Source organism: Trachurus trachurus, assembly GCF_905171665.1.
Source record: "Trachurus trachurus genome assembly, chromosome: 21".
Lineage (NCBI taxonomy): Eukaryota > Metazoa > Chordata > Actinopteri > Carangiformes > Carangidae > Trachurus > Trachurus trachurus.
In genome coordinates this window covers 26400519-26427722 of record NC_139899.1, presented here as the reverse complement: position 1 = coordinate 26427722, position 27204 = coordinate 26400519, and the positions used below count along the sequence as shown (strand labels likewise).

Sequence of the window (27204 nt, the reverse complement as noted above, 5' to 3'; positions counted from 1 at the left end):
GTGATGACCGGTATCTCCTCCCATGCAGCTGGGTCCTGAGTTTGCATAACATCCTCGCACAACTCAGCCTGGTAAGCCGTGAGCAGCGAGAGGACATTGAGCGCTCTGGCCGAGAGCGCCGCCGCCTTGTACGCCTTCTCAGTCAGGGCTGACTGAAAGCGGTCGGACTTGGACGGCAGGCTGGGGCTCCGGGAGGACACCGCTGACAGCTGGGGGTGAAGGTGAGCTGCAACAAGTGGCTCCATCGGAGGCATGCGGAGCAGACCCAGGCTCTCCATCGCCTCACAGTCGAGGGACGAGGCCCCGGGAACCGGGCTCCGGCTGCTGTAGGGGCGGTCTCTCCATGAGCGCGCCACCTCCTCCAGCAGCTCCGGGAAGACGGGGAGAAGTTGCTTCGTCGCGCTCTTGGCCAAGGGCAATTTCTTCCCCTCGTAGCGTGATCTGGTGGTCTCAGCTACGACAACGGGCCAGGGGATGCCCAGCCGGGCAGCAGCGCGTTTGCACACGTCGAGCATGTCCGAGCTGGGGGAGGGAGAAGCTGGTGTGCTGCTCTCGTCTCCATCCCGAGAGTCGACGGAAGCCGCGGGCTTTGCAGCCCGAGCCGGCGTGATGAAGATGTCATCCTCTTCTTCATCCTCTGATATGAGGAGATCCAAGGCGCCATCATCATCTTCCCCATAGTCCAAATCCAGGACGTCTTCCTCCAACGGGGGAACCGCGGCTAGCTCGAGCTGGGAGCCCCAGCTGGCGCTAGCCTCCGGTGTCGCCACCGCAGCGACCCCCACCTCCTCTCCGCCCTCGACGGTCGCGCCGTCGGAAGAGAGATAGGGGTCATGTCCAGACAGGCTAGCCTGGCGGGCTAGTCGTCTGCGGAGACTCTTGATGGTGAACACCGCACAGTGTTGACACGAGCCGGGGACCTCGATAGCCGCCCGGGCGTGTTCCAGCCCAAGACAGCACGAGCAGACCTGGTGTGGATCCATGCTCGATATCTTGTTCCCGCAGCGACAGAGTCTGGCTCCGGAGTCTCCGTGCCCTCTGGTGTGAGGGGTTTTATCCTCCATTCCGTGCGAGCTGGTGTGCAGGCAGGGAGCCGAGGCAGTTAGCTGGTGTGCTAACGTGAAGAAGCCGAGAATTAGCTGGTGTGCTAATGCCCGGTACTCGAGTAGCCGTGGTGGGGCGTCGAGAGCAGTGCTGACCAAGCCGTGGAGGGCAGGAAAGCACTGAGTTCGATCTGGTGTGACCGACGAAGTAGAAAAATGTCCTAAGCTAGTAGCGCCCAGCGACAGAAGCTAAATAAGATCCGTCTATGGACAGTTAAGCTAGCTAGCCTTGGACGCGAGATATACTCCGAGTGAGAAGAGGTGTTTGAATGAGGGTGGTGCCGTCCGCATGAGCTATTTAAGGTAGGAGGGACTACCTGTGGCGGACGGACACGTTCACCAGCCAATCAGGATTGGCGTAATGAGATAAATGCTTCTGAGGGCTGCAGCGAGGCGTGCATCCCATAGTGAGACATCGAACGAAATATTATGAAAGAGAACAGGAAATAAAGGAGCAGCATTAAGTTCAGGAAGTAGTGGAGCTGTGCATAGAGCCCATACATATGGATTTATATAGTAAACAGAAAAGTGTTGTCTGTCACCTGACCTAAACCCAACGGAGATGGTTTAGGATGAGTTGGACCACAGTGTGAAGTGTTCAGCTCCTCTGGGAAGACTGTTGGAAAACTGTTCCAGGTGACGACCTCATGAAGCTGATGACAGAATCAAAAGTGTGCAAAAAGCAAAAGGAGGCTACTTCGAAAAATCTAATATATAAAAAAAACATTCTGCTTTGTTTAACACTTTTTTTGTTTACTACATAACTCCATATGTGATCCTTTATAGTTTTTATGTCTTCAGTTTGAATCTACAATGTAGAAAGTAATAAAAAATAAAGAAAAAACACACAACCTTGTATACTGGTGGCACCTTATCAAGTTGTATTGGTGGAGTAGTTTGTTCCACATTAAAGTTTGAATGACCGCGTTAACACCAATATAAAGAAAACCAAACCAAAATGTGCAAATCATGTGGAAGAGGCTCTGAACAGGCTGAACATGTTAAATTCAGCGATAGTAAATCGTGAGGCATCATGACGTCGGTGGGTAACCGGTGTCAGAGCAGTGTGTATTTATTCAGAGGGTGTGAGAGTGTCTGTCAGAGTGTTTAATTTGCCATATTCCTAAATGTTTTTTTTTCTGCAGGCGTGCACGTTGGCTCGCAGGAACGCTGAGGTGTTTCTGAAGTACATTCACAGGAACAACGTGAGCATACCCGGGGCCGCCAGCCACGCCAGAGGGCCCGAACAGCAGGTCAAAGGTCAGATACAACTACCACTGTAACTACTGATGCTACTGAAACACTGAAGTGACAAGAAGAACAACTTAAACACACTGTTTAGTGATGTTTAGTCCCATATCTTAATGTAATTATGACACATAATGAAGGACATAACGACCCCAATTATATAAAAGCTCTAATATTTATGTGCAGCTCATTTTAACTGACCTTAAAAGGACTGATAGAGAACAAAGAAAACATGGATAAATATTCTGCTGAGTCCTTAATGAGCTGGAGCTTCTCAGAATCAGAGTTTATTCATTATAATGTTGTGTTTTTTTTATTTATTTGCAGCCATTCTGAACGAGCTCCTGCAGAGAGAGAACAGAGTCCTGCACTTCTGGACGTTAAAAAAACGGCGGCTGGACCAGTGTCAGCAGTACCTGGTGTTTGAACGCAGTGCCAAACAGGTGTGTGTGTGTGTGTAACAGTAAGAGTGTGTGTTTTTGTGTGTGAATTAGTGAGAAAAAAAAGAAAGAAAGAGTGTTGGCTGGATTTTAGCTTTGGGGAAATATGCAGCACTAAAGGGACATCTGGTTTATTTTATCAGGGAGTGGGTTTATATGGCTAAATGCAACACAGGGGTTGAGGAATTGAAGATAAACTTAACATGGTGTGTGTATGTGTGTGTGTTTGTGTGTGTGTGTGTGTGTGTGTGTGTGTGTGTACATTGTGTGTGTGCAGGCACTTGACTGGATCCAGGAGACAGGTGAGGTTTACCTGGCCACACACACGTCACCTGGCGAAAGCAGCGAGGAAACTCAGCAGCTCCTCAACGACTATCATCATTTCAGACTCACTGCCAAGGTACATTGTGTGTGCGTGTCTGTGTGTGTATGTACAGTACATGTGTGTGTGTAGCTCCACTGCTCTCCAGGTGTCAAATCAAAAGGGAAACTTTTGAGTTCCCATTCATTCCACAGCTGTAACATGGAGCGTCACTCCTAATTTTTTATACGTGCGCTATAATTCATACTCAGAGTGATTTAGAACAAGTGTGACGGCTCGTTTCTAATCAGAGCGACTGCCAGAGTCCGTGATGTTATTTCAGCAGGTGAATCTTGAGTTTTAAATAGGAGCTGACAGTCGGTAATTGATGCTCAACGCTCCCAGAACATTTAGTAAATGCAAAACTGAAAAGTCAAAGAGTCAAACAAATATGTATTTTCTTTGAGTATAAAGACTTCAGATACCAAACAGGAAGTGAGGATTAAGAGTGAAAGTCATAAAATTGAGAGAAAACAGATAAAACAATAAGATAAGAAGGTGTGAGCTCCGTCTTGTGTGTGTGTGAACGTCCCACAGCAAACCAAGGAGAAGGTGAAGCTGCTGATCCAGCTGGCTGACAACCTGGTGGAGAAAGGCCACGCCCACGTGTCGGAGCTGAAGAAATGGGTGAGCACGGTGGACCGCCGGTACCGCGACTTCTCCCTGCGCATGGCCAAGTACCAGGAGAGTCTGGAGAGGAGTCTGGGCGTCAGCTCCGAGGTGAACACACACACACATACAACTTGCACTCAATACACTCAATCAATACACTCAATCTTTGTATTGAGATTTTCTAACAAAATGACATGTAGTTGTATCGAACAGTGTGGAAAAAAGACATAGATGTATAACAGTATGTCAACAACTCCCCTGAACCCAGCCCAACCCACTTCAGGTCAGAACCAGACTGGGACAAACTCATATAAAAAAATAAAGAGACAAAGAAAAAAAAAGAAAATTAAAGGGATAGTTCAACATTTTGGTCAACTGGCCCATTGCCATAATAGGCAGCAGGTTTGTTACCTTTAATTGTCGGTGCAAGCTATTTTTAGAACGGTGGAGCAGAGCCGCGAGCTGCTCAGAGCTACGCTACGGAGGCTAATGGGATTTCTTGGTTTCCCTCATCAAACTCATCAAATACACAATCCAACAACTCTAAAACGCTCTGGTGGACAAGTTGTGACCTGCACATTCACCACGCTATGAGATAATAAAGGAACGTTACCAGACAGAGTTGTTTTAGAGGTAAATACAGAGACTGCTTGCTGAAAAACTGTCCCCGACAGGAACGTGGATCAGCAGTTTTGCATGAATTTACCTCTAAAACAACTCTGTCTGGTAACGCTCCGTTATTATCTCATAGCATGGTGAATGTGCAGGTCACAACTTGTCCACCAGAGCGTTTTAGAGTTGTTGGGTTGTGTATTTGATGAGTTTGTCAGGAGGGGAGCCAATAATAGCTGATACTGAGTTAGGGGGAGTAATCTGGCCATAAGTGCCACATATGGTATCAAAAATATTTTGCCAAAAGAATGTCAATTTAGTGCACAAGCTAAATTCTCACAATTGTATTTCAAATTATAAAGAAAAATCTGTTTGTGTGTCTCTGTGAAGGACAACAAAGACCTGGAGTTGGACACTATCCCTGCCAGCCTGACGGACGACCCTGAGGTCAAACTGCGTGACCCCAACCACGAGGTCAACGAGGAGAAGAGGAAGTCCGCCAGGAAGAAAGAGTAAGTACAGGGACGAAGAGGAGGAGGAGAAGAGAGTTCAGGATTTACACATGAAGTTTGTAAAACACCAAACCCACAGATGCATCATGACACAAACCTGAAACATATAGATCGTATTAAAATCAGGTGATAGGAGTATCACCTGATTTTAATACGATCTATATGTTTTTTTTAATTATAAAGCTGCAGTGACTGAACTTACTCAACCAAACTCATTCCTACACACTCCCAAGACACCGTCTCCTCAATCTGTCCCAATAATGGCGATCATCTGCGTCCCATAGCGTTCCCCTAGCTCCAGATTCTACGACTTCAAAGACGCTTAATTGTGATAATAGCTCAGTTTACAGCGTCTTAATCTCCTCTGCAGCCTTTTGTCTTGTCATGAATTGTTTGTTGGGGCTGAAAGTCTTGGAGAAACATCAGTGGGCTCGTGTGCAATCATGGAACACTCTGATCCAAAATTGTACCAATTATATAATTCGTGCCATCTGATCCGTCCTTTGCGGCGCTTCCCCCCCCTCCCCCGGTAATCTAAACTATTTCCTTGTCTCAGGTTCATCATGGCGGAGCTACTGCAGACGGAGAAGACCTACGTCAGAGATCTGCACGAGTGTCTGGAGGTAGAAAAAATAAAATAAAAAACCAGGCTTCTGCTTGTGTGGTTTAGTTTGATGCAAATACTTTCCTGTCTTCCTCACACTCTGTCTTCCTCTCCACCCGTCTGTCTGTCTGTCTGTCTGTGTGTCAGACCTACCTGTGGGAGATGACCAGTGGCGTGGAGGAGATTCCTCCAGGCATCGCCACCAAGGAGCACATCATCTTCGGCAACATGCAGGAGATCTACGACTTCCACAACAAGTGAGAAAAAAAAAAATAAGGACGCCCCATTTGGTTTTACGTCAAACTTGACGAAATAATTCAATTTTAGACCAAAGAACATTATTCCAGAAGTCTGCGCTCTCTCTGGCAAACTTCAGCCTGGCCTTCATGTTATTGTTACAGAGCAAATGTTTCCTCCTTCCACACCTCCCATGCAGGTTACACTTGAGCCTTCTGTAGGTCGTGTAGGGTTTTCAGAGACTTCTTTTAGCATGTTTTGTGGTCTGCTCTCAGTGTGAACTTTAGAATCAGAGTTGGATTTATTGGCTAAGTATGTTGCATACATACAGTACAAGGAATTTGACTCCGGTTTGCATAGCTTTCTGATGTTCACATAAAAGACATAAAACAACAACAACTGAACAATAAGTTAAGAATAGTAAGAATGAGAATAATACAAAGAAATTGTTAAATAAAATAAGATAAAAAAGTGGCCAGATTATACTGTATAGTCTAGGGCTGTCCCGATTAATCGAATCGATTACGTAAATACGTAGACGCTCACAACATACCGTCGATTACGCAATCTACGCAAACACGCACAGCAGACGTTATGTTCACAAACAGTGTGGACACACGTTGACCACTTACTTCAGGAGAACACCAAACTAAATGTGAGGTTTACTGTACTGTAAATAGGGCAGGTCTCCTTCAAAAAGCTGAGTACCAGTGTTCAGATCATGTGATTCACCTGATGTGGGCGTGTTGCATTGCAAAATTACATTTTACATAAAAATTTTAATCCCTTTTAATTATATTACTCCCCAGTTATATTAATCTCCCAGTATTGTTAAAATGTCTATTAATGTATATGGATATATGTCTAGATAAAACACACAGGCTTCCATAGGGTGTCCCATGACTGTATGTAGACAAAGATCAGCCGCCAGTCTTTGCTTAAACTGATCTATGGTCTGTTTGGACAGATTCTCTGCTTCAACTTTTTGTCAAATAAGTTTTATAGGAACACTGTTTGACAGAGGAATTCAGCCTGTTTCTGAAATCAGATGATTTCCCCTGGTGCCGATCCACATGGCACAGCAACAACCTGGGAATATTACGTTCTCTGTTTTTAAGCTCCAGTAGCATGTAAGGCAAATGATAAGTTGAAGAACAAGGCAGACTTGCCAAGATCATTGCACATCAATCTTGCACATTTGTCAGGAACTTTTCAACAGTAGAAATGCTTTTAAGTGTTTTTCTGTGGGAACTCTCACCGCTTAGATAAACCCCGAGGGGGACCTTCCTGAGGGTTTTTTCCTTTTTTCTATTGTAGCTACAGGGGAACTGAAGTAGTGTCTTTGAGGTTTTTCTTCAGAGACAGTTCATGAACTCCAAAGGTTTCCCCCGAGGAGCTCCTTTTGTGTCTGATCTCCTTGTGGTACCTGTGGTAAATCTGAGCCGGTTCCTCTGGGGAACGCTCCTCTGCTGCATTACTGTAGATCTTAACGGCTTCTCCAACCCACAGGACTTCTGGATAAACTTTATCTGGGTTTCAAGAAAATGTTTATCAGACATGCTCCAGACATGTTGTCAGAGAGAAACCCATGTGTTTTATTTTTCTGTCTACCTGCTAAACTTTGATCACAGAATACAGTTCATTACATTTAGTTACTCCTGAGGAATATTTAGGGTTTATTTTTAGTTTCCTGAAGTGGCTCATCCATATTAAATGTTTTCAGTGGCACATGTAGTTGTTTCACACTGGCAGAGCTCGGTGCCGGTTCCTGATTTTGAACCTGACAAGTCGGTTCTCAAGGGAACAAAAAAATGTTGTTGGTTCTTCCCTGCGAACCGTGACATTATCAGAGGGCGTGTCTTATTCAAGGCTGTGGAGATGAGCAGGAAGGAGGAGGAGGCAGCGACTGACAACATGGAGAAAAATAATTTCAAGAAAAGCTAAAAAAATAAAAATAAAAGACAGCACAGGAAAGAACAACTTTTATGAATTTCCCCTTTGCGGCTTAATAAAATGAAGTAATTCTTATCTTTGAACTTGGGGAAGAGATGGCTGAGGCTGGGTTCACTCCAATGCCGGACCAAATAATTAATAAGCTTAAAAAAACTGAAGAAGGATTACAGAGACAGCAAAAAAAACAAAACAAAAAAACATTTTGCCAATTTTGTGTTTACTTCTGCCTGAGTAATGCAGATCTGATTGGTCAATCGCTGCACACCGTTGCTAGGGGAGCCGCTCTGATCCGCCCTGACAATATATCAGGCTACGCTTAAGAATAATTTTTAAAAAGATGACGAGTATTTTCGTGACATTAATATAAAAAAATCTAAAGTCGTATTTTGAATATAGATTATAAATAGAAACTTTACTTACCAACCAATTTGCCCCTACTGAATCATTGTGATCAGACGGTTACCTGATATATTAATTTATAAACCAACAATAGTCGTAGGCTATTTGATGCCATTTATAAATCGATAAAAGTCGTATTTTAATCAACATTGTGTCTCAAATTAATAATTTCACTAGGCCGTGTACTAAGCAAGCTAATGTAATGACAATGCGACCGGCTCACTCAACATTATCCCTTACGTAATGAATGAATGAATGAATGAATGATTGTTTTATTTCATATGAATGACAGACATACACAAAAAGGTAAGAAGAAAAATAGGTAAGAAGCCAAGGCTTATGAGGAACCTCAATCTACCCCTTGCAACTGTTACATTTACAATCACTCATGGTGTTGGAGACAAAATCATTAGGCTACTTTGCATATATTACAGAGACAAATGTGAAACATAATTAAGTAAGCAAACATAATTAAGTAAGCAGAACAGACAGTAAAATATGTTGCTCTTGCAGAATTCATACATCACAGTTAATGAGAAATGAGGAATAGCTTACTATAGCTTATTAAAGCAATTTCATGAACAAAGAAAAACAATGAAAAGCGAGAAATTATTAATAACTTAGATTCACCAATGAATTTAAGTTTGCATGGAAACATTCGCCTTCAACCAGAACCAAAACAGGAACCGTGTTTGTCTGTAAGCGCTCATTGTATTTTCTTCTTTCCTGCAGTATTTTCCTGAAGGAGCTGGTGAACTACGAGCAGCTGCCGGAGGATGTTGGTCACTGCTTCGTCACCTGGGTGAGAGTCGGTCTCTTTTATTCCAGATAAAAACCTCTGACCTCTGATTTCAACCATACGACCTCTGCTGTGAATGAATGAATTGAATGAATGAATGAATGAATTGAATGAATATGAATGAATTTATATTTATTAACGTGTCGTGCACGTAAGGCGCCCAGCCTATAAGGGCTTACAAGACACATTATCATCACATCCAGACACCAAACAAAATAATCAGAGCACAAACAAAAACAAACAAAAACAAAAACAGAAACCACATGGAGTTCACATAAATAATTCACCTCTTCTTTTTGACCAGGCATTTTTCATGAAAGTAGCTATAGTAAAGACTTCTTTTCTGAAGAACCATTCCAACTTTACCTCATCATCAACCCAAAACAACTCCGGTTTCACATTTTGCATTTTCTGAAACAAAAACTGCCTGGCTTCGTCATATAACGGACAATGAAACACAAAAGTGCAGTTCATCCTCAATTACATTTAGATTACATAATGTGCATAGTCTTTCATCCTCAGGTACTGAGTTAAACCTACCTACGTCTATTGCCAGAGGGAGAATCCCAGCCCTCAACTGGGCACATAAAGATCTCTTGGATCTATCCAATGGCAAAGTCACATAGGGTTCTGAACAATATACATTTTTCAATTGGCAATAGGTTCTGAGCTTTGGTTTAAACCAGATATCATTAGCCCATTTTTCTTTATACTCAAGAAATAACTTATGTTTCACAAAATTAACATTACAACGCAAACCATTAGTGAAAATATGTTGTTGATCAGCCTCGCTAAAAATAGCTTTCATGTCACGATACCAAGGATAGTTATGTGATTTATCCCAGTGTTTGGTGGTTGGGTGGTTGAACTGTGCACGATATTATGATGCTCACTGACTCTCCCTCCTCTCTGCTCCTCCAGGCCGATAAGTTCCACATTTACGTGGATTACTGCAAGAACAAACCAGACTCCAGTCAGCTCATACTGGAGCACGCTGGCACCTTCTTTGACGTGAGTAAACCCTGCAGCATTCAGTCACACATCATGTCATCTGCACTAAACAAAACCAAAACAAAACCTTTTTATCTCATCTCAAACTTAAAAAACAGCTCATTCCAAATAAAAACATCTCGTGTAGCCACTCATCCTCCTGCTCATTTGTCCTGCACATGTTTCAAGAAAATAAACAGATGCCCTCTCTGATTACTGAGCAGCAGCGTGTTGTGATCAAAGTGTTGCCTCAGTCCAAAATACACTGTTAAAACCAACAGCAACAAAACGGGGAATTTGCTGTTATGGGTTCTGACTGTGGAGGATAAAAACAGGGCTTGAGTCTGTTGTTTATACAGTATGAAGCGCTCCTGAAGGCGCTTTGTCGAGCAGATCGCTTAGATCTGGAGGAGGAGAAGGGGCGTGGACGGCTGCTGCTTTCTAATTTCCCCCTTTCTGCAGCTGGAGAGAGTGTGGCGACTGTGTAGTTCCCCCGTCCTGTCAGCAGACGGTGCTGTTGGATCAGTGAAAAGTTGCCTTTTGACTTAGGAACACTTGACATTTATGGTAGTTTGAATTTATTTGTATTTTGTTTCGGTGTGTGTGAACAGGACATCCAGCAGAGACGTGGACTGGCTAACTCCATCTCCTCCTACCTCATCAAACCGGTCCAGAGGATCACCAAGTACCAACTACTGCTTAAGGTAGACACACACACACAGACATTTGTACATTTTTTTGTGCTTTTGCACACTGTTATGTCATCTAATCACGTATAATATCGTTGTGGTCCTGCAGGAGTTACTGTCTTGCTGTGAGGAGGGCAAAGGGGAGATTAAAGACGGTTTGGAGGTGATGCTCGGTGTTCCTAAGAGAGCTAATGATGCCATGCATCTCGCCATGTTGGAGGGTAAGAGGGCATGTTTTTTTGCTTTTTGTTTTCCCAACAAGTGTGTTTATTAATTTTCAGAGAAAACTATCACACTACAACAAATAATACAGGTGCAAAACAGAACTGTTATTTTAGTTTATGTGTTATTTGATCTTTTGCACAAATTATTTACAGTCAAGCATCAATCACAATCAATTGACCTTCAATAATACATTCCTTAGTTCAAACTTAGTTCATAAATATTACAAAGATTGAAAAGGTGTAGGCTGAAGCTATCCAGCTTATGAATGCCTACCCTTAAATTCATAATTTCAAGTTAAACCATTAGAGCTCTTCATGGTTTCAGTGTAACAGAAAGAAGCCGATATCTTATAATGAACAAATGAAGCCTAAATAAATAAATAAACAGTATTACTATAAACTATCACAGTAAGGTAAACATGCCAGGGCAGTAGAGTGCGATATTTGGCACAGTCCAAAACATAAAGTCTCCAGTGCTCCAAAAGTTATCTTAGTTATCCCGAAGAGAAAAGCACTTTAAATTAAAAAAATAAAAAAACAGACAGACAGACGTGCTAAATACACAGCAATACTTGTTTGTTGATGGGTGACGTACAGGGGGAACATGAACAAGATGAGATATTTACCCTTTAACGTAAAAAGTGAGCTTTTCCAGTGCAAGAGAGTCTGATAGTCCTGCTTGGTTTGGTAGTGGATTTCCATGATGAGGCTATGGTGTGTTTAGCTTTTAACATGCAAAAATGAATCATACTGTAGATTTGTTTGCCTTGCTAATGTTATAATTTACAGGAAAAATACCAAAGATACACAGTTTGGCGCTCACAAATAGTTTTATTCCTGTGACATGTTTTACTCCTGCTCTTATTAGAGTTTCTATTCTTTGTCTGGAGATTGACATTTTCTAAACCTTTTAGTTACTTTCCTATCGACCTTTTTTCAACACACACCACATGTTTGTTACTGTATATCCCCATGCTGCCACCTAATACTAAGACTAAATATGTATTCAGAGCTTGGACGACTTATTTGATATTAACTTGTCCTCCTCCTCCTCTTCCTCCTCCTCCTCCTCCTCCTCCTCCTCCTCCTGCTCAGGCTTTGAGGAGAATCTGGAGGTGCAGGGTGAACTCATCCTCCAGGACAGCTTCCAGGTCTGGGATCCTCGCTCTCTGATCAGGAAGGGGAGGGACCGACACCTCTTCCTGTTTGAGTTCTCCCTGGTCTTCAGCAAGGAGATCAAAGACTCGGCTGGCAGAACGAAGTACCAGTACAAGAACAAACTACTGGTGGGTGTGTGTGTGTGTCTGTGTGCCTGTGTGTGTGTGTGTCTCTGTGTGTGCAGGCAGGCTGCAGCTACAGATGGTCAACTGTCACTGACTCACATCTCTGTCTCATTCCTCGCTGTGCTGCAGACATCAGAGTTGGGGGTGACCGAGCACATTGAGGGCGACCCGTGTAAATTTGCTCTGTGGGCAGGAAGAACTCCGTCCTCTGATAATAAAACTGTGCTAAAAGTAAGTGAAGACGACACGTAAATGAGCTGCGTTTTTTCCTGTTCTGTGTTTAAATGTTTACATAATGTCTGTTTGTTTTTGAATAAATGAAGGAATGAATGAATGCATTTATTTATTTCGGTATATATCAAGCTTATATAACCGAAAGGGTGTAGGTTAAAACCAAAGCTTATATACCCCTACCACTTTTACCTTAAAAAAATATACTCATTAATACAAAAGGATCAGATCACAGACATTTGAAACTAATCAGTACACTTACATTTCTGAAGAATAGTGCACAGTGCATAACCCAAATAGTACAAAATCATTCAACTTAATTTTCCATACTGTAACGAGAAATTATGTTGTTCTTATAAAGTCTTTTAAAGCCGAGTAGAGTACAGCATAATTTAATATTTTCCGGACAATTATTCCAGATGTTAACCCCTCTAACATATTTTTTTTTTACAGTAGTTTGAGTCTTTGGTTTCTCAAATAATAGTGGTCTTCTATAGGTTATAACTGGAATCCTTCATTTTAAACAGATTCTGGATATGTTGAGGAAGAAGTTTATTTCTTGCTTTGTACATGGTTTGTATTGTAATGTAATCAACTAAGTCCCTGAATTTCAAAATGTTCAAGCGACTAAATAGTGGGTTGGTTGGCTCATGGAAAGGTTTATTACTGATGATCTTCTTTTTACAATAAAAAAATAGAATTTGTATTTATAAACCAGATTACAGTATTACATCTCCGATAATTATAATGTTGTTTGTCTTCCAGGCGTCCAATATGGAGGCCAAACAGGAGTGGATTAAAAACATCAGGGAGGTGATCCAAGAGAGGATGACTCACCTAAAGGGCGCTCTGAAGGAGCCTCTTCATCTGCCTAAAACACCAGCACTGACCAAACCCAGGAATAACACTAAGAGGTAAACAAGGACAAACACACACACAGAGAGAGAAAGAAGACAGAAGAGTAGTCACCGTGGGCTGAAAGATGTTTTCTCAGTAGTAGAAATATCTCAGCTGGGGTTTCACACATCACTGAGGATAGAAACATGATTCATGATGAGAGCGACATCTTTAAACGTTGAACCGTCTTTATTCAGCCCAGAAAAACAACTGAGGTTCAGATTTATCTCCATGATTAACACATTTAGAAAATAAACTATATAATTGATCTCAATTAAGAAACAGTCATTGAGACCACAGCTGAGAAAAACAATTTGAAAACACATCTACCTCCTTTTTGTTTACTGTTCTAATATATTTATCTTATTTTAGTGCTAAACTATGGAAATCTGAACTCACTCTGTCTTTCTCTACGCAAACACTATTTTCTGTTTAAATATACTCCTCCTGTTTGCACCTGTTCTGCAGAGGTGCAGGATTTTCCACTCCAACCAACCAAACAACCCTCATTTGACTGAGTGAATCCTGGTATTTAAAGGGATAGTTCAACATTTTTGGCAAATTGGCCCATTGCCATAATCCCTATAGTTTTAGAAGTAGGTTCGTTACCTTTAATTGTCGGTGCAAGCTATTTTTAGAACGGCGGAGCAGAGGAGGCTAATGGGATTTCTTGGTTTCCCTCATCAAACTCATCAAATACACAATCCAACAACTCCAAAACGCTCCGGTGGACAAGTTGTGACCTGCACATTCACCACGCTATGAGATAATAACAGAACGTTATGAGACAAAGTTGTTTCAGAGGTAAATTCATGCAAAACTGTTGATGCGCGTTCCCGTCGGGGGCAGTTTTACAGCAAGCAGTCTCTGCATTTGCCTTGAAAACAACTCTGTCTCATAAGATTCTGTGATTATCTCATAGCGTGGTCATTTGCTAAAATGTTGAACTATCCCTTTAAGCAGTCGTTCCTCAGATGCTTGTGCAGTAATAAGCAGGTTTAGGACTTGACTTTTTCCCCCCACCAGTTTTTTCACCAGAAGTAGAAGTGTCATCACTGTAAACAGTGACCATGCGGGCAGGAACTTTCTCACCGTGGTTAAAAAGTGTCACCGTACGAGTTCAACAACAATGTTGTGTGTAACTAACGGTCGATGTTGTCCTGACGATTATCCCCAACTTCAACTTCTTTAGTGACTTGAATTAAAGTGTTTGCTCTGATTCTGTGTGTGTGTTTCCAGGGAGGGAGGTGAAGACGGAGACAGTCAGGGAGACGGCAGCAGCCAACCAGACACCATCTCCATCGCATCCAGGACGTCACAGAACACTGTAGACAGCGACAAGGTAGGAGACACACACACACATACACACACACACACACACTGAGCCACACACACACTGAGCTCTTCATCCGTCCGGTGGCGGTGGAGCTGAAGCAGCCGAGCCGATCGAGACTCACTCGCTCTGTGGTCTGTAACGAGCTGATGGCCCACAGCTGCTGCCTCGCTGCTACAGGGTTTCCCACGCAGCAACAAGTGGCAGAAGCAGGGGCTGTGAACGTGACAGTGGTTCACAGAGTGAGCGTGTGTGTGCACAGTTGCTCACATGTTCTGCTGTGTAGAAAATCAAGTCTGTCAGATACATAGAGCTCCATTATTGTGTGTTTGTGAGCGTGTTTTTGCTCATCCTCCAGTTTACATGTAGGTGAAGTGTGTGTGTGTGAGAGAGAGAAGCGATAAGCAATGCCAGCATTTGATCAGCGATGAAAAACCTCTTCAGTTTGTGTGCAGGCGTCTGTGCTGATGCCTCCTACCAGCCGGCCGCTCACATCCAAGTAAGCACAACTTTCAACTTTCATTGTGACAGTCGAGCTGTTTTCAATTCAGGATGGATTAATAATAATAAGCAGGAACACAGAAACCATGTCCTTTTTTTTAATCTAATCCAAAGGTATTAAGAGGCAAAAGGACATTTCCACTCCAAAGTGAATCTTTATTTGATAATTAAATTAAATAGAGGGGGAAAAACAGCTTGCACATCCCAGACTAATCCTCCTCATGCCTCGTGTCTGCTCAATTTCCAAAGTGTTTCATTTAAACAGAGAGTTTTTCAGTTTCGTAGCAGTGCATGATGGAGAAAAAAAAGGAAAAAAAAATACAAGTCTCTTTCTGATGCATGTTTTTTTTTTTGGTGGCCTGCAAAGGAGAAACAGGCAAAGCAGTAAAACTCTCCTTGAACCTGGTTGTTGGATGTGTTTTGAGTTACACACGGGACTCCTACTGCTTCACTTAAAGGTCTCCTGTTCGGTGTTGTAGGTTGAGTTCATTTACAAATAAGCTACAAAACAGCAGTTGTTTCGGTCTCCACTATTTTATTTGTTGTTGTGATTTGGACTTATTGTTCTCCAGTCACACTATAGTACACCCCCCCCAGCTACACACACACACACACACACACACACACACACACACATATCCACCCACACGCAACCCCACACAGATGTCAGTCATGGCCTCCCACTGTTGGGTTACACAGTGTGGCCTTTTCACCGTGCAACCCCACGCCTACACACTTAGCCTGCCTCTAAATGTCAGCCACACACACACACACACACACACAGGCGCTTCCTCGCTCATGCAGAATGGCCTTGGCTGTGCATCTCGTGAGCCTGTGTATCCTCCGTTTTTTTTTTTTTTTTTTTACCACACCATCGTCTCTGTTTCACATTATCTCTCTACAGTTCATCCACTGTCACTGATTTATTTATTTATTTATTTTTCTTCCTTTGCTCCTCTTTGTTTGAACATCCCATAGAGTGAACAACATGTGGACACATTTTAAAGTGAATCTGATTGTGTTAAAGGGATAGTTCAACATTTTGGCAAATTGGCCCATTGCCATAATCCCTATAGTTTTAGCAGAAGGTTTGTTACCTTTAATTGTCGGTGCAAGCTGTTTTTAGAACGGCGGAACAGAGCCGCGAGCTGCTCAGAGCTACGCTACAGAGGCTCATGGGATTTCTTGGTTTCCCTCATCAAACTCATCAAATACACAATCCAACAACTCCAAAACGCTCTGGTGGACAAGTTGTGACCTGCACATTCACCACGCTATGAGATAATAACACAACGTTATGAAATGGAGCCGTTTTCAAGATTAATACAGAGTCTGCTTGCTGAAAAACTGCCCCTGAAGGCAACGCTCATCAGCGGTTTTGCATGAATTTCCCTCTAAAACAACTCTGTCTGGTAACGTTCTGTTATTATCTCATAGCGTGGTGAATGTGCAGGTCACAACTTGTCCACCAGAGCGTTTTGGAGTTGTTGGATTGTGTATTTGATGAGTTTGATGAGGGAAACCAAGAAATCCCATTAGCCAATTTGCCAAAATGTTGAACTATCCCTTTAAAAACACCCATTCATATATAAAACTGTTGCACAAGTCTGAATATACTGTGGATATGTATTTTATATCGTGTGCCTGTGTGCGTATGTGTTGGTCTCCCCACTTCTTCCTGTCTAGTGAAAACATTATGAATTTTTCCAGAGTGGGTGTGTTGTTGTTGCGCTCGTCCAGTTTATTGTTAAAACTCCACAGCTCGCTATTTTTGGATCCTCCTCGGCTGTTTTCCTGAAAACATCAAAGGAAAAAAAAAGTAAAGAAGAGACAGTTTCTACATTTCTGTTTTGATAAAGTTTCACGTTTCATATGCTGACAAGGCTTTAACTCTGTGTGTGTTAAGTGGGTGTCATTTTTGCTTTTTCATTCACATTATTTCTGGTTTGAATTAGCAGAAGGAGAGCTCTTTGTGGAAAGTGTGAAAGAAAAAAACAGGAAACTTTTTAAGAGAGGGTGTGAATTGATGTTTTTTTCTAATAATTTCTTCTTCTTCTTCCCCTCCTCTTTGCGTGGGATGTTAGTTTACTTTGTCTGGAAGTTTAAGTACAAGCTTGTAGTAGCTGGCTGTGGTGCCTTCAGGGACTCATCTGGCTGGAGAGATGTTTTTGTCCCCAGGAGGCCGGCGGAGGAGGAGGATGAGTGGCAGGACTCGTCTCATGTGAGGAGCTGGATGCTGCTCTGTTGTGTTCCCATGGCTCCGCTGGCCCTCAGAGATTTATTATCATACACAAAGCCAATCCCCTTGTGTGTTTTGGAGTAAAGACAAGTCAGTGATGTGAGCAGAGCAGAGCAGAGCAGTGTTTCCTGAACGCTGCAGTTCTGGTTTAATATCTCTGTACTGATGACTTTACCTCCACACCTTCTTTTCAACTAGACAACCAATCTGAAGGTTTTTAGTCGTAGTTTTTTAATAAATAATGAGGTTCAACTGAATTAAATAGAAATAGATGGAGTATCTTTATTGTCATTGTATGTTAAAGGGGACATATTATGGAAATAGCACTTTTTGAAGGCTCTTTAACATATATTTGGGTGTTTGTCTTGCCTTCCGGCCCCCAAAATGTGAGAATTGACAAAAAAAATTGTAATGTTCAGGCTCCCTAGGTTGAAATCCACTTGGTTTTATGAGCTGTTCCCTCAGTTGTCTTCCAGCTATGTAACTAGGTTTCGAATTTGCATAATACCACCTCTACCTGGGACTGGTAGAAGGGGCGGGGCAAGCAGTGGCTCATTTGCATTTAAAGGGACAGGCACTAAAACCAGCCGTTCTGAACAGGGCTGTTTTGAGAGGATGAAAAGAGCTGTGATGTTTGATTCTTGGGGGATTTTGAGCAAAGTATGTCACAGATATGGCTTTAAGACACCTGGGGACTATTTTGATTTGTGGAAAGGGGGCAGGATATGTCTCCTTTAAAATGAAGAAAATTTGTTGTGCAGCATCTTTTAGATTCACATTAGTTCATACTATTCATGAGAAATTCCTTTTTTTTGTCCCACGCTGGGGAAATGTACAGTTTTACAGCAGCCAAAGGAATAAAAAGCACCAACAATAATATTAAATACAGAAATAATGTTGAATAAATAAATAGATTCAAAGTCAGGGACAACACAGAGGCTCTTATCTAGTGACTAACTGCTTTGGAAAGGCTGAGTTGGACCGGGTGGTGATTGACTGGGCGTACATACACACTTGATGTCTGCAGTAATCACAGCAATATGTTGCAGAATCAAAACAAGAAAACCTCGGTTGTGTTTAGTCATTAAATGTCACACACTCAGCAGGGGGTTGTGTGTGTGTGTGTGTGTCTTTGTGTGTGGCTGGTTTTTCTGGGAGCAGCCGATGGTTATTGGAGAAAGTGAATGTAAAGTCATTCAGGGTTATTGTTAGCTGTTCAAGCTTGATGAACTCTGCTGCTGTGGAGTATTGATCGGCTCTTTAAAGGGATAGTTCAACATTTTGGCAAATTGGCCTATTGCCATAATTCCTATAGTCATAGCAGTGGGTTTGTTACCTTTAATTGTCGGTGCAAGCTGTTTTTAGAACAGTGGAGCTAATGGGATTTCTTGGTTTCCCTCATCAAACTCATCAAATACACAATCCAACAACTCCAAAACGCTCTAGTGGACAAGTTGTGACCTGCACATTCACCACGCTATGGGATAATAACAGAACGTTATGAGACAGAGTTGTTTTTAGAGGTAAATTCATGCAAAACCGCTGATGCGCTTTGCCTTCAGGGACAGTTTTTCAGCAAGCAGACTCTGAATTTGCCTCAAAAACAACTCCGTCTCTTAATGTTCTGTTATTATCTCATAGCGTGGTGAATGTGCAGGTCACAACTTGTCCACCAGAGCGTTTTGGAGTTGTTGGATTGTGTATTTGATGAGTTTGATGAGGGAAACCAAGAAATCCCATGAGTCTCCGTAGCTCTGAGCAGCTAGCGGCTCTGCTCCGCTGTTCTAAAAATAGCTTGCACCGACAATTAAAGGTAATATAACGAACCTACTGCTATGACTATAGGGATTATGGAAATGGTCCAATTTGCCAAAATGTTGAACTATCCGTTTAAGGCCCAGTTTGAAACAAGAATCACCTTGTTCCTAGTAGATAAGAGGAGAAGTGGTTGTGTTTTCCTAAATATCAGATACAAAAACAAGCTGTAGTTTAGTTTATATATCTATATCTGCTGCTTTTTCATTTCCCTCTCTCAGTAAATCTCTTCTCTACCTCTCTCTCTCTGTCTGGCCTCGGCCTGTTTTCTTCTCCGTCCCTCTCCTCCTTTTCTTCCCTCACCTCCCCCTATTTATATAGTACCTCTTTACTCTACTCTGTGTCTTTCCACCTCCACCTCCTTCTATCCATCACTGAGTCGCCCCTTTTGAGACCCTCACACACCCGCCTATTATTAGTCGCTCCTTCTGCAATCCATCCTTTTATTTTTCACTTTCTCATTTTTCACACCTCTTCTCTGTCCCACTTTTTCTGTCTCCTCTCTCTCCCTCTCTCTCTCTGTCTCTCTCCCCTCCCTCCGTCTCTATGTACTATAATAACAGCCCAGTATTGGCGTAGTCAGATGTTCCACTGGCTGTCTGGGTCTCAAGGATGTGTGTTCATGCGTGTGCTTGTGTGCATGTGTGTGTGTGTGAGTGCAGACAGAGCAGGCAGCTACTGTTTCTGACTTTTTTAATGACACATGCGTAGTTTTTCTTCTCCCCCTACTTTTCTACTTTTCTCTGCAGTTTTTCTGTTTACCTCTCTCTCTTACGTCTGTCTCTAACCCTTCCTCCCATTTTCCCACCTCATTTTTTCCTCCTCACCCTCTGTTTCTCTGTTTACATCTTCCCTCCCTCTCTCCCTCTCTTGTGCTTCTCTAGGAGTTTTCAGTTTTAACAGAAGACGCAGCAGCAGAAAACACAATATTGACATTAACATGAGCAGACAAGCAGATTGTTTTCATGTCTTGTGTGTCAGTTTAATGAATTTATTCACTTATTCACTTTCCAGGTTTTTTCCAGACAGAGCAGAGCAGCCTGGACATATGTGAACAATATGCATTAACTTAATTGTTGGGTCTAAGCTTATTCGAATTGATCGTAGGAATCAAGGTTGTACTTTAAAAGGATCTTTTCAAATGAATTGACATCGAGCTGTGTTGTTAGTGCTCTTTGGTTGATTGATTAAACAGGGCCGTCAGCATCGACACTGCTGCACACACATCTTCTGTGCTGCCTGTAGCCTACTTTCTGTTGATAATTAGGCTATAATAATTTAATTTATATGTCTCAACAAAGATACAAACAACTTAGGCATTATTAACCGACAGTGATGGAGACTGAACATAAAACTAGCCCACATTTTTGATGATAAATGACGACTAATATAACAAAAGTCCAGTTAAATGCTAAACCACTGAGTCAGCAGCAGCACGGACTTTGAAATCCTCAAATAAAATCTGACAGTTAAACTTGATGTCCTTGTTTTGATTTAAATCCACAGTGGTGGTGGAGTCCATTGCTAAAATAATTAAAATCAGACTGGACTCCCAAGATATAGGCCTACTACAGCACTGATCGGTGATATAAAATAAATGCTTAAAGGGATAGTTCACCCAAAATTCAAATTTTACGGGGGGGTCCGCGGAGCAGTATTTGTCCATATAATGGTTGTGAATGGAGCTCACTTTTCTTCATCCAAAAAGACACACCAAAAAACATCCAAATACCTCCATAGTGCTCGTCTGTAATGTCCCTCTTGTATTGAAGCCCCAACATGATAAATTGTTCCGCCGGTCAGTGCAAATCACGTGAGATTTGCACTGACACAGGAAGAGCAGAGAACTGAGACACTGGGAGCTTCCGCTACAAACAAGCTTAAAACATAGACTTATTTAATTTTTTCGGAACAATTTCTCATGTCGGGGCTTCAATACAAGAGGGACATTACAGACGAGCACTATGGAGGTATTTGGATGTTTTTTGGTGTGTCTTTTTGGACGAAGAAAAGTGAGCTCCATTCACAACCACCATAACTCAGAGAAGGCACGGAGGACTCTGAAACTTCTCCCAGCCCTTAGTCGACATGAGGGTGAGTAGATAATGAGTGAAATTTGAACTTTGGATGAACTATCCCTTTAACCTAACCTGCCATTTACTGCTTGTGCAGGTCAGGGTTATGGTTGGGTGTTGAAGGTTTGTGACCTCTGCACTGGAAACGGGGGTTGTAGATGTTTTGATGCAACTGAACCAGAACTGAAGCTTAAAGGTGACGGATTAGAAAACATTTCCACGCTGGATGATATTTTAGAAGACAAAGACCAACCATCAGTTTTGCCATTTAGGGTTTTTGAGGAATTCCTGTGACCCTTGTCCAAACACTGAAGGTGACCTGCAGGGTAGAAATCATGAGTCTTTCTTGTTGAATATGTCGGCGTTGTATATGTGTGACGTTGAGGAGGATATGTCTTTTCTGTGACGCTCTCTCCCCCTGGTGTAATGAGTCAGCCGCGGTTCAGTCTGTGGTCTTTACATTATTTTAAGTATCATTCCAGTGGTTAACAGCTCGGCAGCCCGCATGGCTCCACCACAGCCCTGTAGGTCAGAGGACAGAGCCTTTTTTTAGCCTCCGCCTTCAGTCGCAGTCAAAAACTTGAGTTTTTTTTTCCACGAGACGGGCTCAATAAAACTTAGTAACACTCCACTCCCAGAGGACTGAAGCAGCGTTTGGAAAGGAAAGGGGCTCAACCAGTGGCTGAGCACATGTTGATCCCCACACCTGAACTGAATTAAAGTTATAGAGAAGACGTTTTTATTTGACTGATTTAAACCACTGATGCATTTCTGTGTAAGTTCAATTGCATTAGGTTTAAAAAAAATTCTCCTTTTACAAACTGTGTCCCAAATCTTAGCTCTGGATATTTTGTGGACAAACATCTGTTGCATTGTTTCTGGAAAGTGATGTTGGTCTCCCACTTCGGTCCAAACAGAAATGTCCAAGTAACCTTTAGATGAATGGAAATATACACATGGTAACATGGTATATGATAAATAATGTTATCCTACGCACCATGGATTGATTTCCCGCCGGTTTTGTTAAAAACAGAAGCACATGCCGAGCGGAGGGTTAGCAAAACAGAGGAGAAGAGACCGGATTTGCATAGTTCCCCTTTAAAGGGATAGTTCAACATTTTTGGCAAATTGGCCCATTGCCATAACCCCTATAGTTTTAGGAGTAGGTTCGTTACCTTTATTTGTCGGTGCAAGCTATTTCTAGAACGGCGGAGCAGAGCCGCAAGCTGCTCAGAGCTACGCTACGGAGGCTAATGGGATTTCTTGGTTTCCCTCGTCAATCTCATCAAATACACAATCCAACAACTCCAAAATGCTCTGGTGGACAAGTTGTGACCTGCACATTCACCACGCTATGAGATAATAACAGAACATTACCAGACAGAGTTGTTTTAGAGGTGAATGCAGAGACTGCTTGCTGAAAAACTGTCCCTGAAGGCAACGCGCATCAGCGGTTTTGCATGAATTTACCTCTAAAACAACTCTGTCTGGTAACGTTGTGTTATTATCTCATAGTGTGGTGAATGTGCAGGTCACAACTTGTCCACCAGAGCGTTTTGGAGTTGTTGGATTGTGTATTTGATGAGTTTGATGAGGGAAACCAAGAAATCCCATGAGCCTCCGTAGCGTAGCTCTGAGCAGCTCGCGGCTCTGCTCCGCCGTTCTAAAAATAGCTTGCACCGACAAATAAAGGTAACCTACTGCTATGACTATAGAGAGGCCATGGGTCGATTTGCCAAAATGTTGAACTATCCCTTTAACTCAGATATCCATGATGGTTCTGGCTCTCAAAGGATGAATCCCTTGACTTTTTCCTGCAGCGCCACCATGAGGTCAACATTTGTGGTTTGGAGTTAAATATCTCTACATTTATTGAATATAACATGACATTTTTGTTCACACTCTCCCGTCCCGTTATTATGAGCTTAGCATCCAGCTCACAGCGCTGCCTTTAGTCCTGTTTGTATATGACTTGTGTTAACTCATATATAAACAGACCTGTGTGTGTGTAACAGTGTGTTGATAATCTTAAATGAAATCCATTCATCTCCTCCTCTTCCATGTCGGGTCGATGGCGGCAGCAGCAGCACAAAATCCAAGAGACCGATATGTCAAACTAATTAAACCAAAGCTACAGTATGTGCATGGCTGCAGAGAGCAACAGCATGTGCACATGAGAAAGAGAAAAAAAAGGTCAGTTGGATGAACAGATCCTGTAAAACCATTAGTAACAGCCAGACAAGAAGACCATTTCAGATTATAGCAAATGATTTCCCCCCCTAGTTTACAAGTTCAACTTAATTTCCATTAGACACGATTGGCACCGCTGCCGTCACGTGGAGGCGTCTAAAAACAGACGTACAGCAGGACACAGGGGATCCCCCTCCTCCTCCCACCTCCCCCTCCTCCGTTCATCCCAAGTTGGTTTTGTCGCCTCAGGACAAATCACACCGACTTTTTAAATTACACTACTCACAAAAAGTTAGGGATGTTTGGCTTTTGGATTAAATTTCAGACTGCACCTAAAATGCACTATAACCTTTACAGGTGAACTTAAAGCAGAAGTGAGTGATATATTTGTGTTAATATAAGTCTTAAATAGTTATATTTTCCGACAGCAATCACTTACATAGAGTGTTTGGACTGAAACACGGGTCTGTCAGTCCCTCTGCTCTGCTCTGAGCCGAAGAGAAAACATTTATCGTATCCTACAGTTTTTATCCAATGAGGAGAGAGAACGGCATGCAGGGCTGTGTGTGCAGCCAAGGAACGCCGTGAATGTGGTGACGTAGCGACGAGGACTGTTATGGTGCGTTCAAGGAAACTCGTATTTTTCCGACCGTGAAGTGGTACCAGTTCGATCTGGTACGAGTTCACCGGTCGGAAGTTACGAGTGGCCGTTATAGTGACTTTCACCGGTAAAACAGGTCGGAAAAACACGAGTGGGTTGCCTGGAACGCTACAAAGTCGTAAATTGTGACTTGAAGCTGTAATTTACGATTTCAAAAGCCTGCCTGGAACGCAGCATTAGCGAAAACGACCGGATCACTCACTTCTGCTTTAATTGAACCTTCTCTAAACTAAACTTGTGAATGCACATGTCCAATTGTTCAATGTTTCAGTGCTTATTGAATAACATGCTGTTCTCTAACAAGGTGATTAACCACAAACACCACAAGCATCATCTGATTTAGTAGTTCAGTTGTCATTGAGACCAAGACAACACTTTGATCAAATTGATTAAGTTAGTGAGACGTTGAGATTTTTGTTTTGCTATAGCCACCACTGTTGTTAGCTTTTGTTTGAGATAAAGGAATGACCATTGCATCCTTCTACTTAAAGGACAATTCCGTTCAAATTCAACTCGGGGCTGTATTTTCCTAACATTTTAGGTCTAAAAGAAGGAATCTCAAGCAAGCCGACATGTTTGTAAAACAGATCTAATTCAAAGTCTCGCTGAGTCTCGCACGAGACCCAAGTTGACGCACTCGGTGTGTTCACGTGCAGTCGGAAGCTCCCGTTTGTGTCATAAACACAGGAATATGAACTCTTGACTTGCTTGAAGTAAACAAACTTCTTGGTGCATGTTTGAGTCGCCATCTGACGCTGTCTGTGGAAAAGAATTGCGGCTTTGAGGGATGTAAACAGCCTAAGCAGAAGAACTTGCATCCGCTCCCATTCATCGCTGCCGTGGCGATGCAGGGACAGACACAACCACCGCAAAACAGGAGCGATTAAACTGAAAATATTCAGATTCCTTCTTTTAGACCTAAAATGTTAGGAAAATACAGCCCCGAGTTGAATTTGCCCGGAATTGTCCTTTAAAAGGCTTCCATGATAGAATATCACTGTAGCAGGAACTTTTTAAAGGGATATTCTTGTCAAATATCCCTAACTTTGTGTGAGTAGTGTACATTAAGACGTGATAGACGACTTCTAATGAGCAGCAGTTTCTCAGAGCTGAGAAGATGATCCAGCTGTGTGTTTGAGTGTGTGTGTTTGTGTGTGTGTGTGTGTGTTCGTTCTCATGAATCAAATGCAATCAGTGTCGGGTTCAGACTGAAGCCATACAGTAGCCATCTGCTGGTCATATGACTGGTGTGAGTGTGTGTGTCTCACATACACACACACACACGGCCCTTGCAGTGGGAAGTGGTTTAGGGCACCAGTAGCTTCCAGGGAGTGGGAGAAATGTGAACACACTGACCCACACACACACACACACACACACACACACACACACAGAGTGCCATTCCCATCAAATACAAAGCTATGGCTGTTTGTTCTCTCTCTCTCTATCTCACACACACACACACACACACATGCACAGAGTGAGAGAGAAAGAGAGAGGGAGAGAGTGTGTGAGGGCGTGTTTGTGTGTGTGGCAAAGACACAAACGAGGGAGTTGTCAAAGACACAGAGTGAGAGGGAGAGGGAGCGACAGAGAGAGAGGGAGACAGCAGAGGAGAGGTCGACATGCCAAAGTGGATGAGCTTTAAACTGTTCAAAGAGAGCAGCAGAGTGAGTACCACACACTCTTCACTAGCTGCTCACACACACACACACACATACACACACCAGCAAACAAAACACTAGTTAACACTTTATATTTCACACACACACACACTGGTTTCATTCACTACTATGACTAACACAGATTTGCTCTTCTACTATGAGACTGTGTGGAAGTTGCATAATGTGGTGAATATCTGAAGTAGGGTTAAAATGTCTGCAGTAAAAATTAAATCAAAGTTTAATGAGCTCATATTATGTCACCAAGTGTTTTTTTGTTTTTGTTTTTAAAGTTTTCTAGCTTTTTATTATGTGTTTTGCATTTTATTTCTGCCAGCACAAGTTGTGGTGACAACACATACTTTTAAATCTCGCCTAAAACCTCATGTTTACTCCTTAGCTTTTAATACCACATGAGAGTTGTGTGTGGTCTCTGTTTGTCTTTTATTGTATTTTATTATTATATTTCTCAGTGTTTTATCTGATTTTATGTTTTTCTTAGTGCTTTTCTATGCTTTTAATTTACTATATTTTAACTTTAACTTTATTTATTTTACTGTTTTGTACAGTATCTGTTGTGCAGCACTTTGGTAACCTTGTTGTTTTTAAGTCTAATAAGAAAAAAGCCAATTAGTCACAAAAGCAAAGTGTCTGGAACGAACCACTTGTAGCTGTTTGTGAGTTTGTCATGGAGAAGGTCCTGTTGTTGACTCTTATTTTAAACCACTTTGCAAACTTGACTTTGTGTTTTGACTTGGTTCTCTGCATGAATGGACCTGCTGAGTGAAGAGAGAGAGAGAGAGGAGGCTGTTTGTCGTCCTCCTCTTCCTTCCTCCGTCGGCTGTGGACAGTTTTTTTTTTTTATGATTCAACTTTGAAATGTGAGACGTGTTTCGAGGTTTGACCGTCGGTTTGCGTTGAGGTTTGGTCACTGATTCAGATGTTAATCCAGATCATACGTGCTGTTGAGTTTCACTTAGCCTGTTGTAAAGCTGGGGCTGCAGCAAGGAGTGTATGAGTGTGTGTGTGTGTGTGTGTAATGTTGGAGATTAATGGTTAAACAGGGTGTGTGTGTATGTGTGTGTACTAGACAGACAGACACACAGGAAACGGGCCATTAGCTGCCACAGCAGCAAGACTGAATAAATGAAATGTGAGCGTCCACAAGGCTGAAATGAAGAAGGTTTGATTCAGATTACACAGCAGACTCGCAGGATAAACAGTCAACACACACTCTCACACTCACAAATACACACTTTGACTGTGTTATTTAACATTTTCAACTGCATGAACGCATCGACTCTGAGAAGAAATTACTATTTTTATGTCTTCACTCGGTTTGCCCCTGCACTTATCCTGGAGCTGGAGTCTCATTCTGTCATTTTGGTGACACATCCACTCACTACGACTCTGTGCACCGACAGTCAGAGATGAACTGAGACGCTGCTTAGAGCAAGAACAGACTGTAGTATTTTGGAAAAACTATATTCATTAACTCATATTTTTTTAATTGATGTGCTCCATGTTAAGTTAAT

General features: G+C 42.3%; 1 protein-coding gene across 5 annotated transcripts in view; it reads left to right on the top strand.

Annotated features, from left to right (window-relative positions):
* kalrna (kalirin RhoGEF kinase a) overlaps positions 1-27204 on the top strand; it is a gene marked incomplete at its 5' end in the record, with an annotated part of 198281 nt that overhangs the window by 100686 nt on the left and 70391 nt on the right. For all 5 annotated transcript variants that reach the window (XM_083997143.1, XM_083997144.1, XM_083997142.1 and 2 more), the window contains 15 exons: positions 2249-2363; positions 2679-2794; positions 3069-3191; positions 3690-3872; positions 4767-4888; positions 5445-5511; positions 5640-5749; positions 8814-8883; positions 9802-9891; positions 10482-10574; positions 10669-10780; positions 11879-12069; positions 12196-12297; positions 13063-13211; positions 14434-14536. In XM_083997143.1, coding sequence (XP_083853269.1) covers positions 2249-2363; positions 2679-2794; positions 3069-3191; positions 3690-3872; positions 4767-4888; positions 5445-5511; positions 5640-5749; positions 8814-8883; positions 9802-9891; positions 10482-10574; positions 10669-10780; positions 11879-12069; positions 12196-12297; positions 13063-13211; positions 14434-14536 — 1746 coding nt within the window. The remainder of the gene's footprint in view (positions 1-2248; positions 2364-2678; positions 2795-3068; positions 3192-3689; positions 3873-4766; positions 4889-5444; positions 5512-5639; positions 5750-8813; positions 8884-9801; positions 9892-10481; positions 10575-10668; positions 10781-11878; positions 12070-12195; positions 12298-13062; positions 13212-14433; positions 14537-27204) is intronic.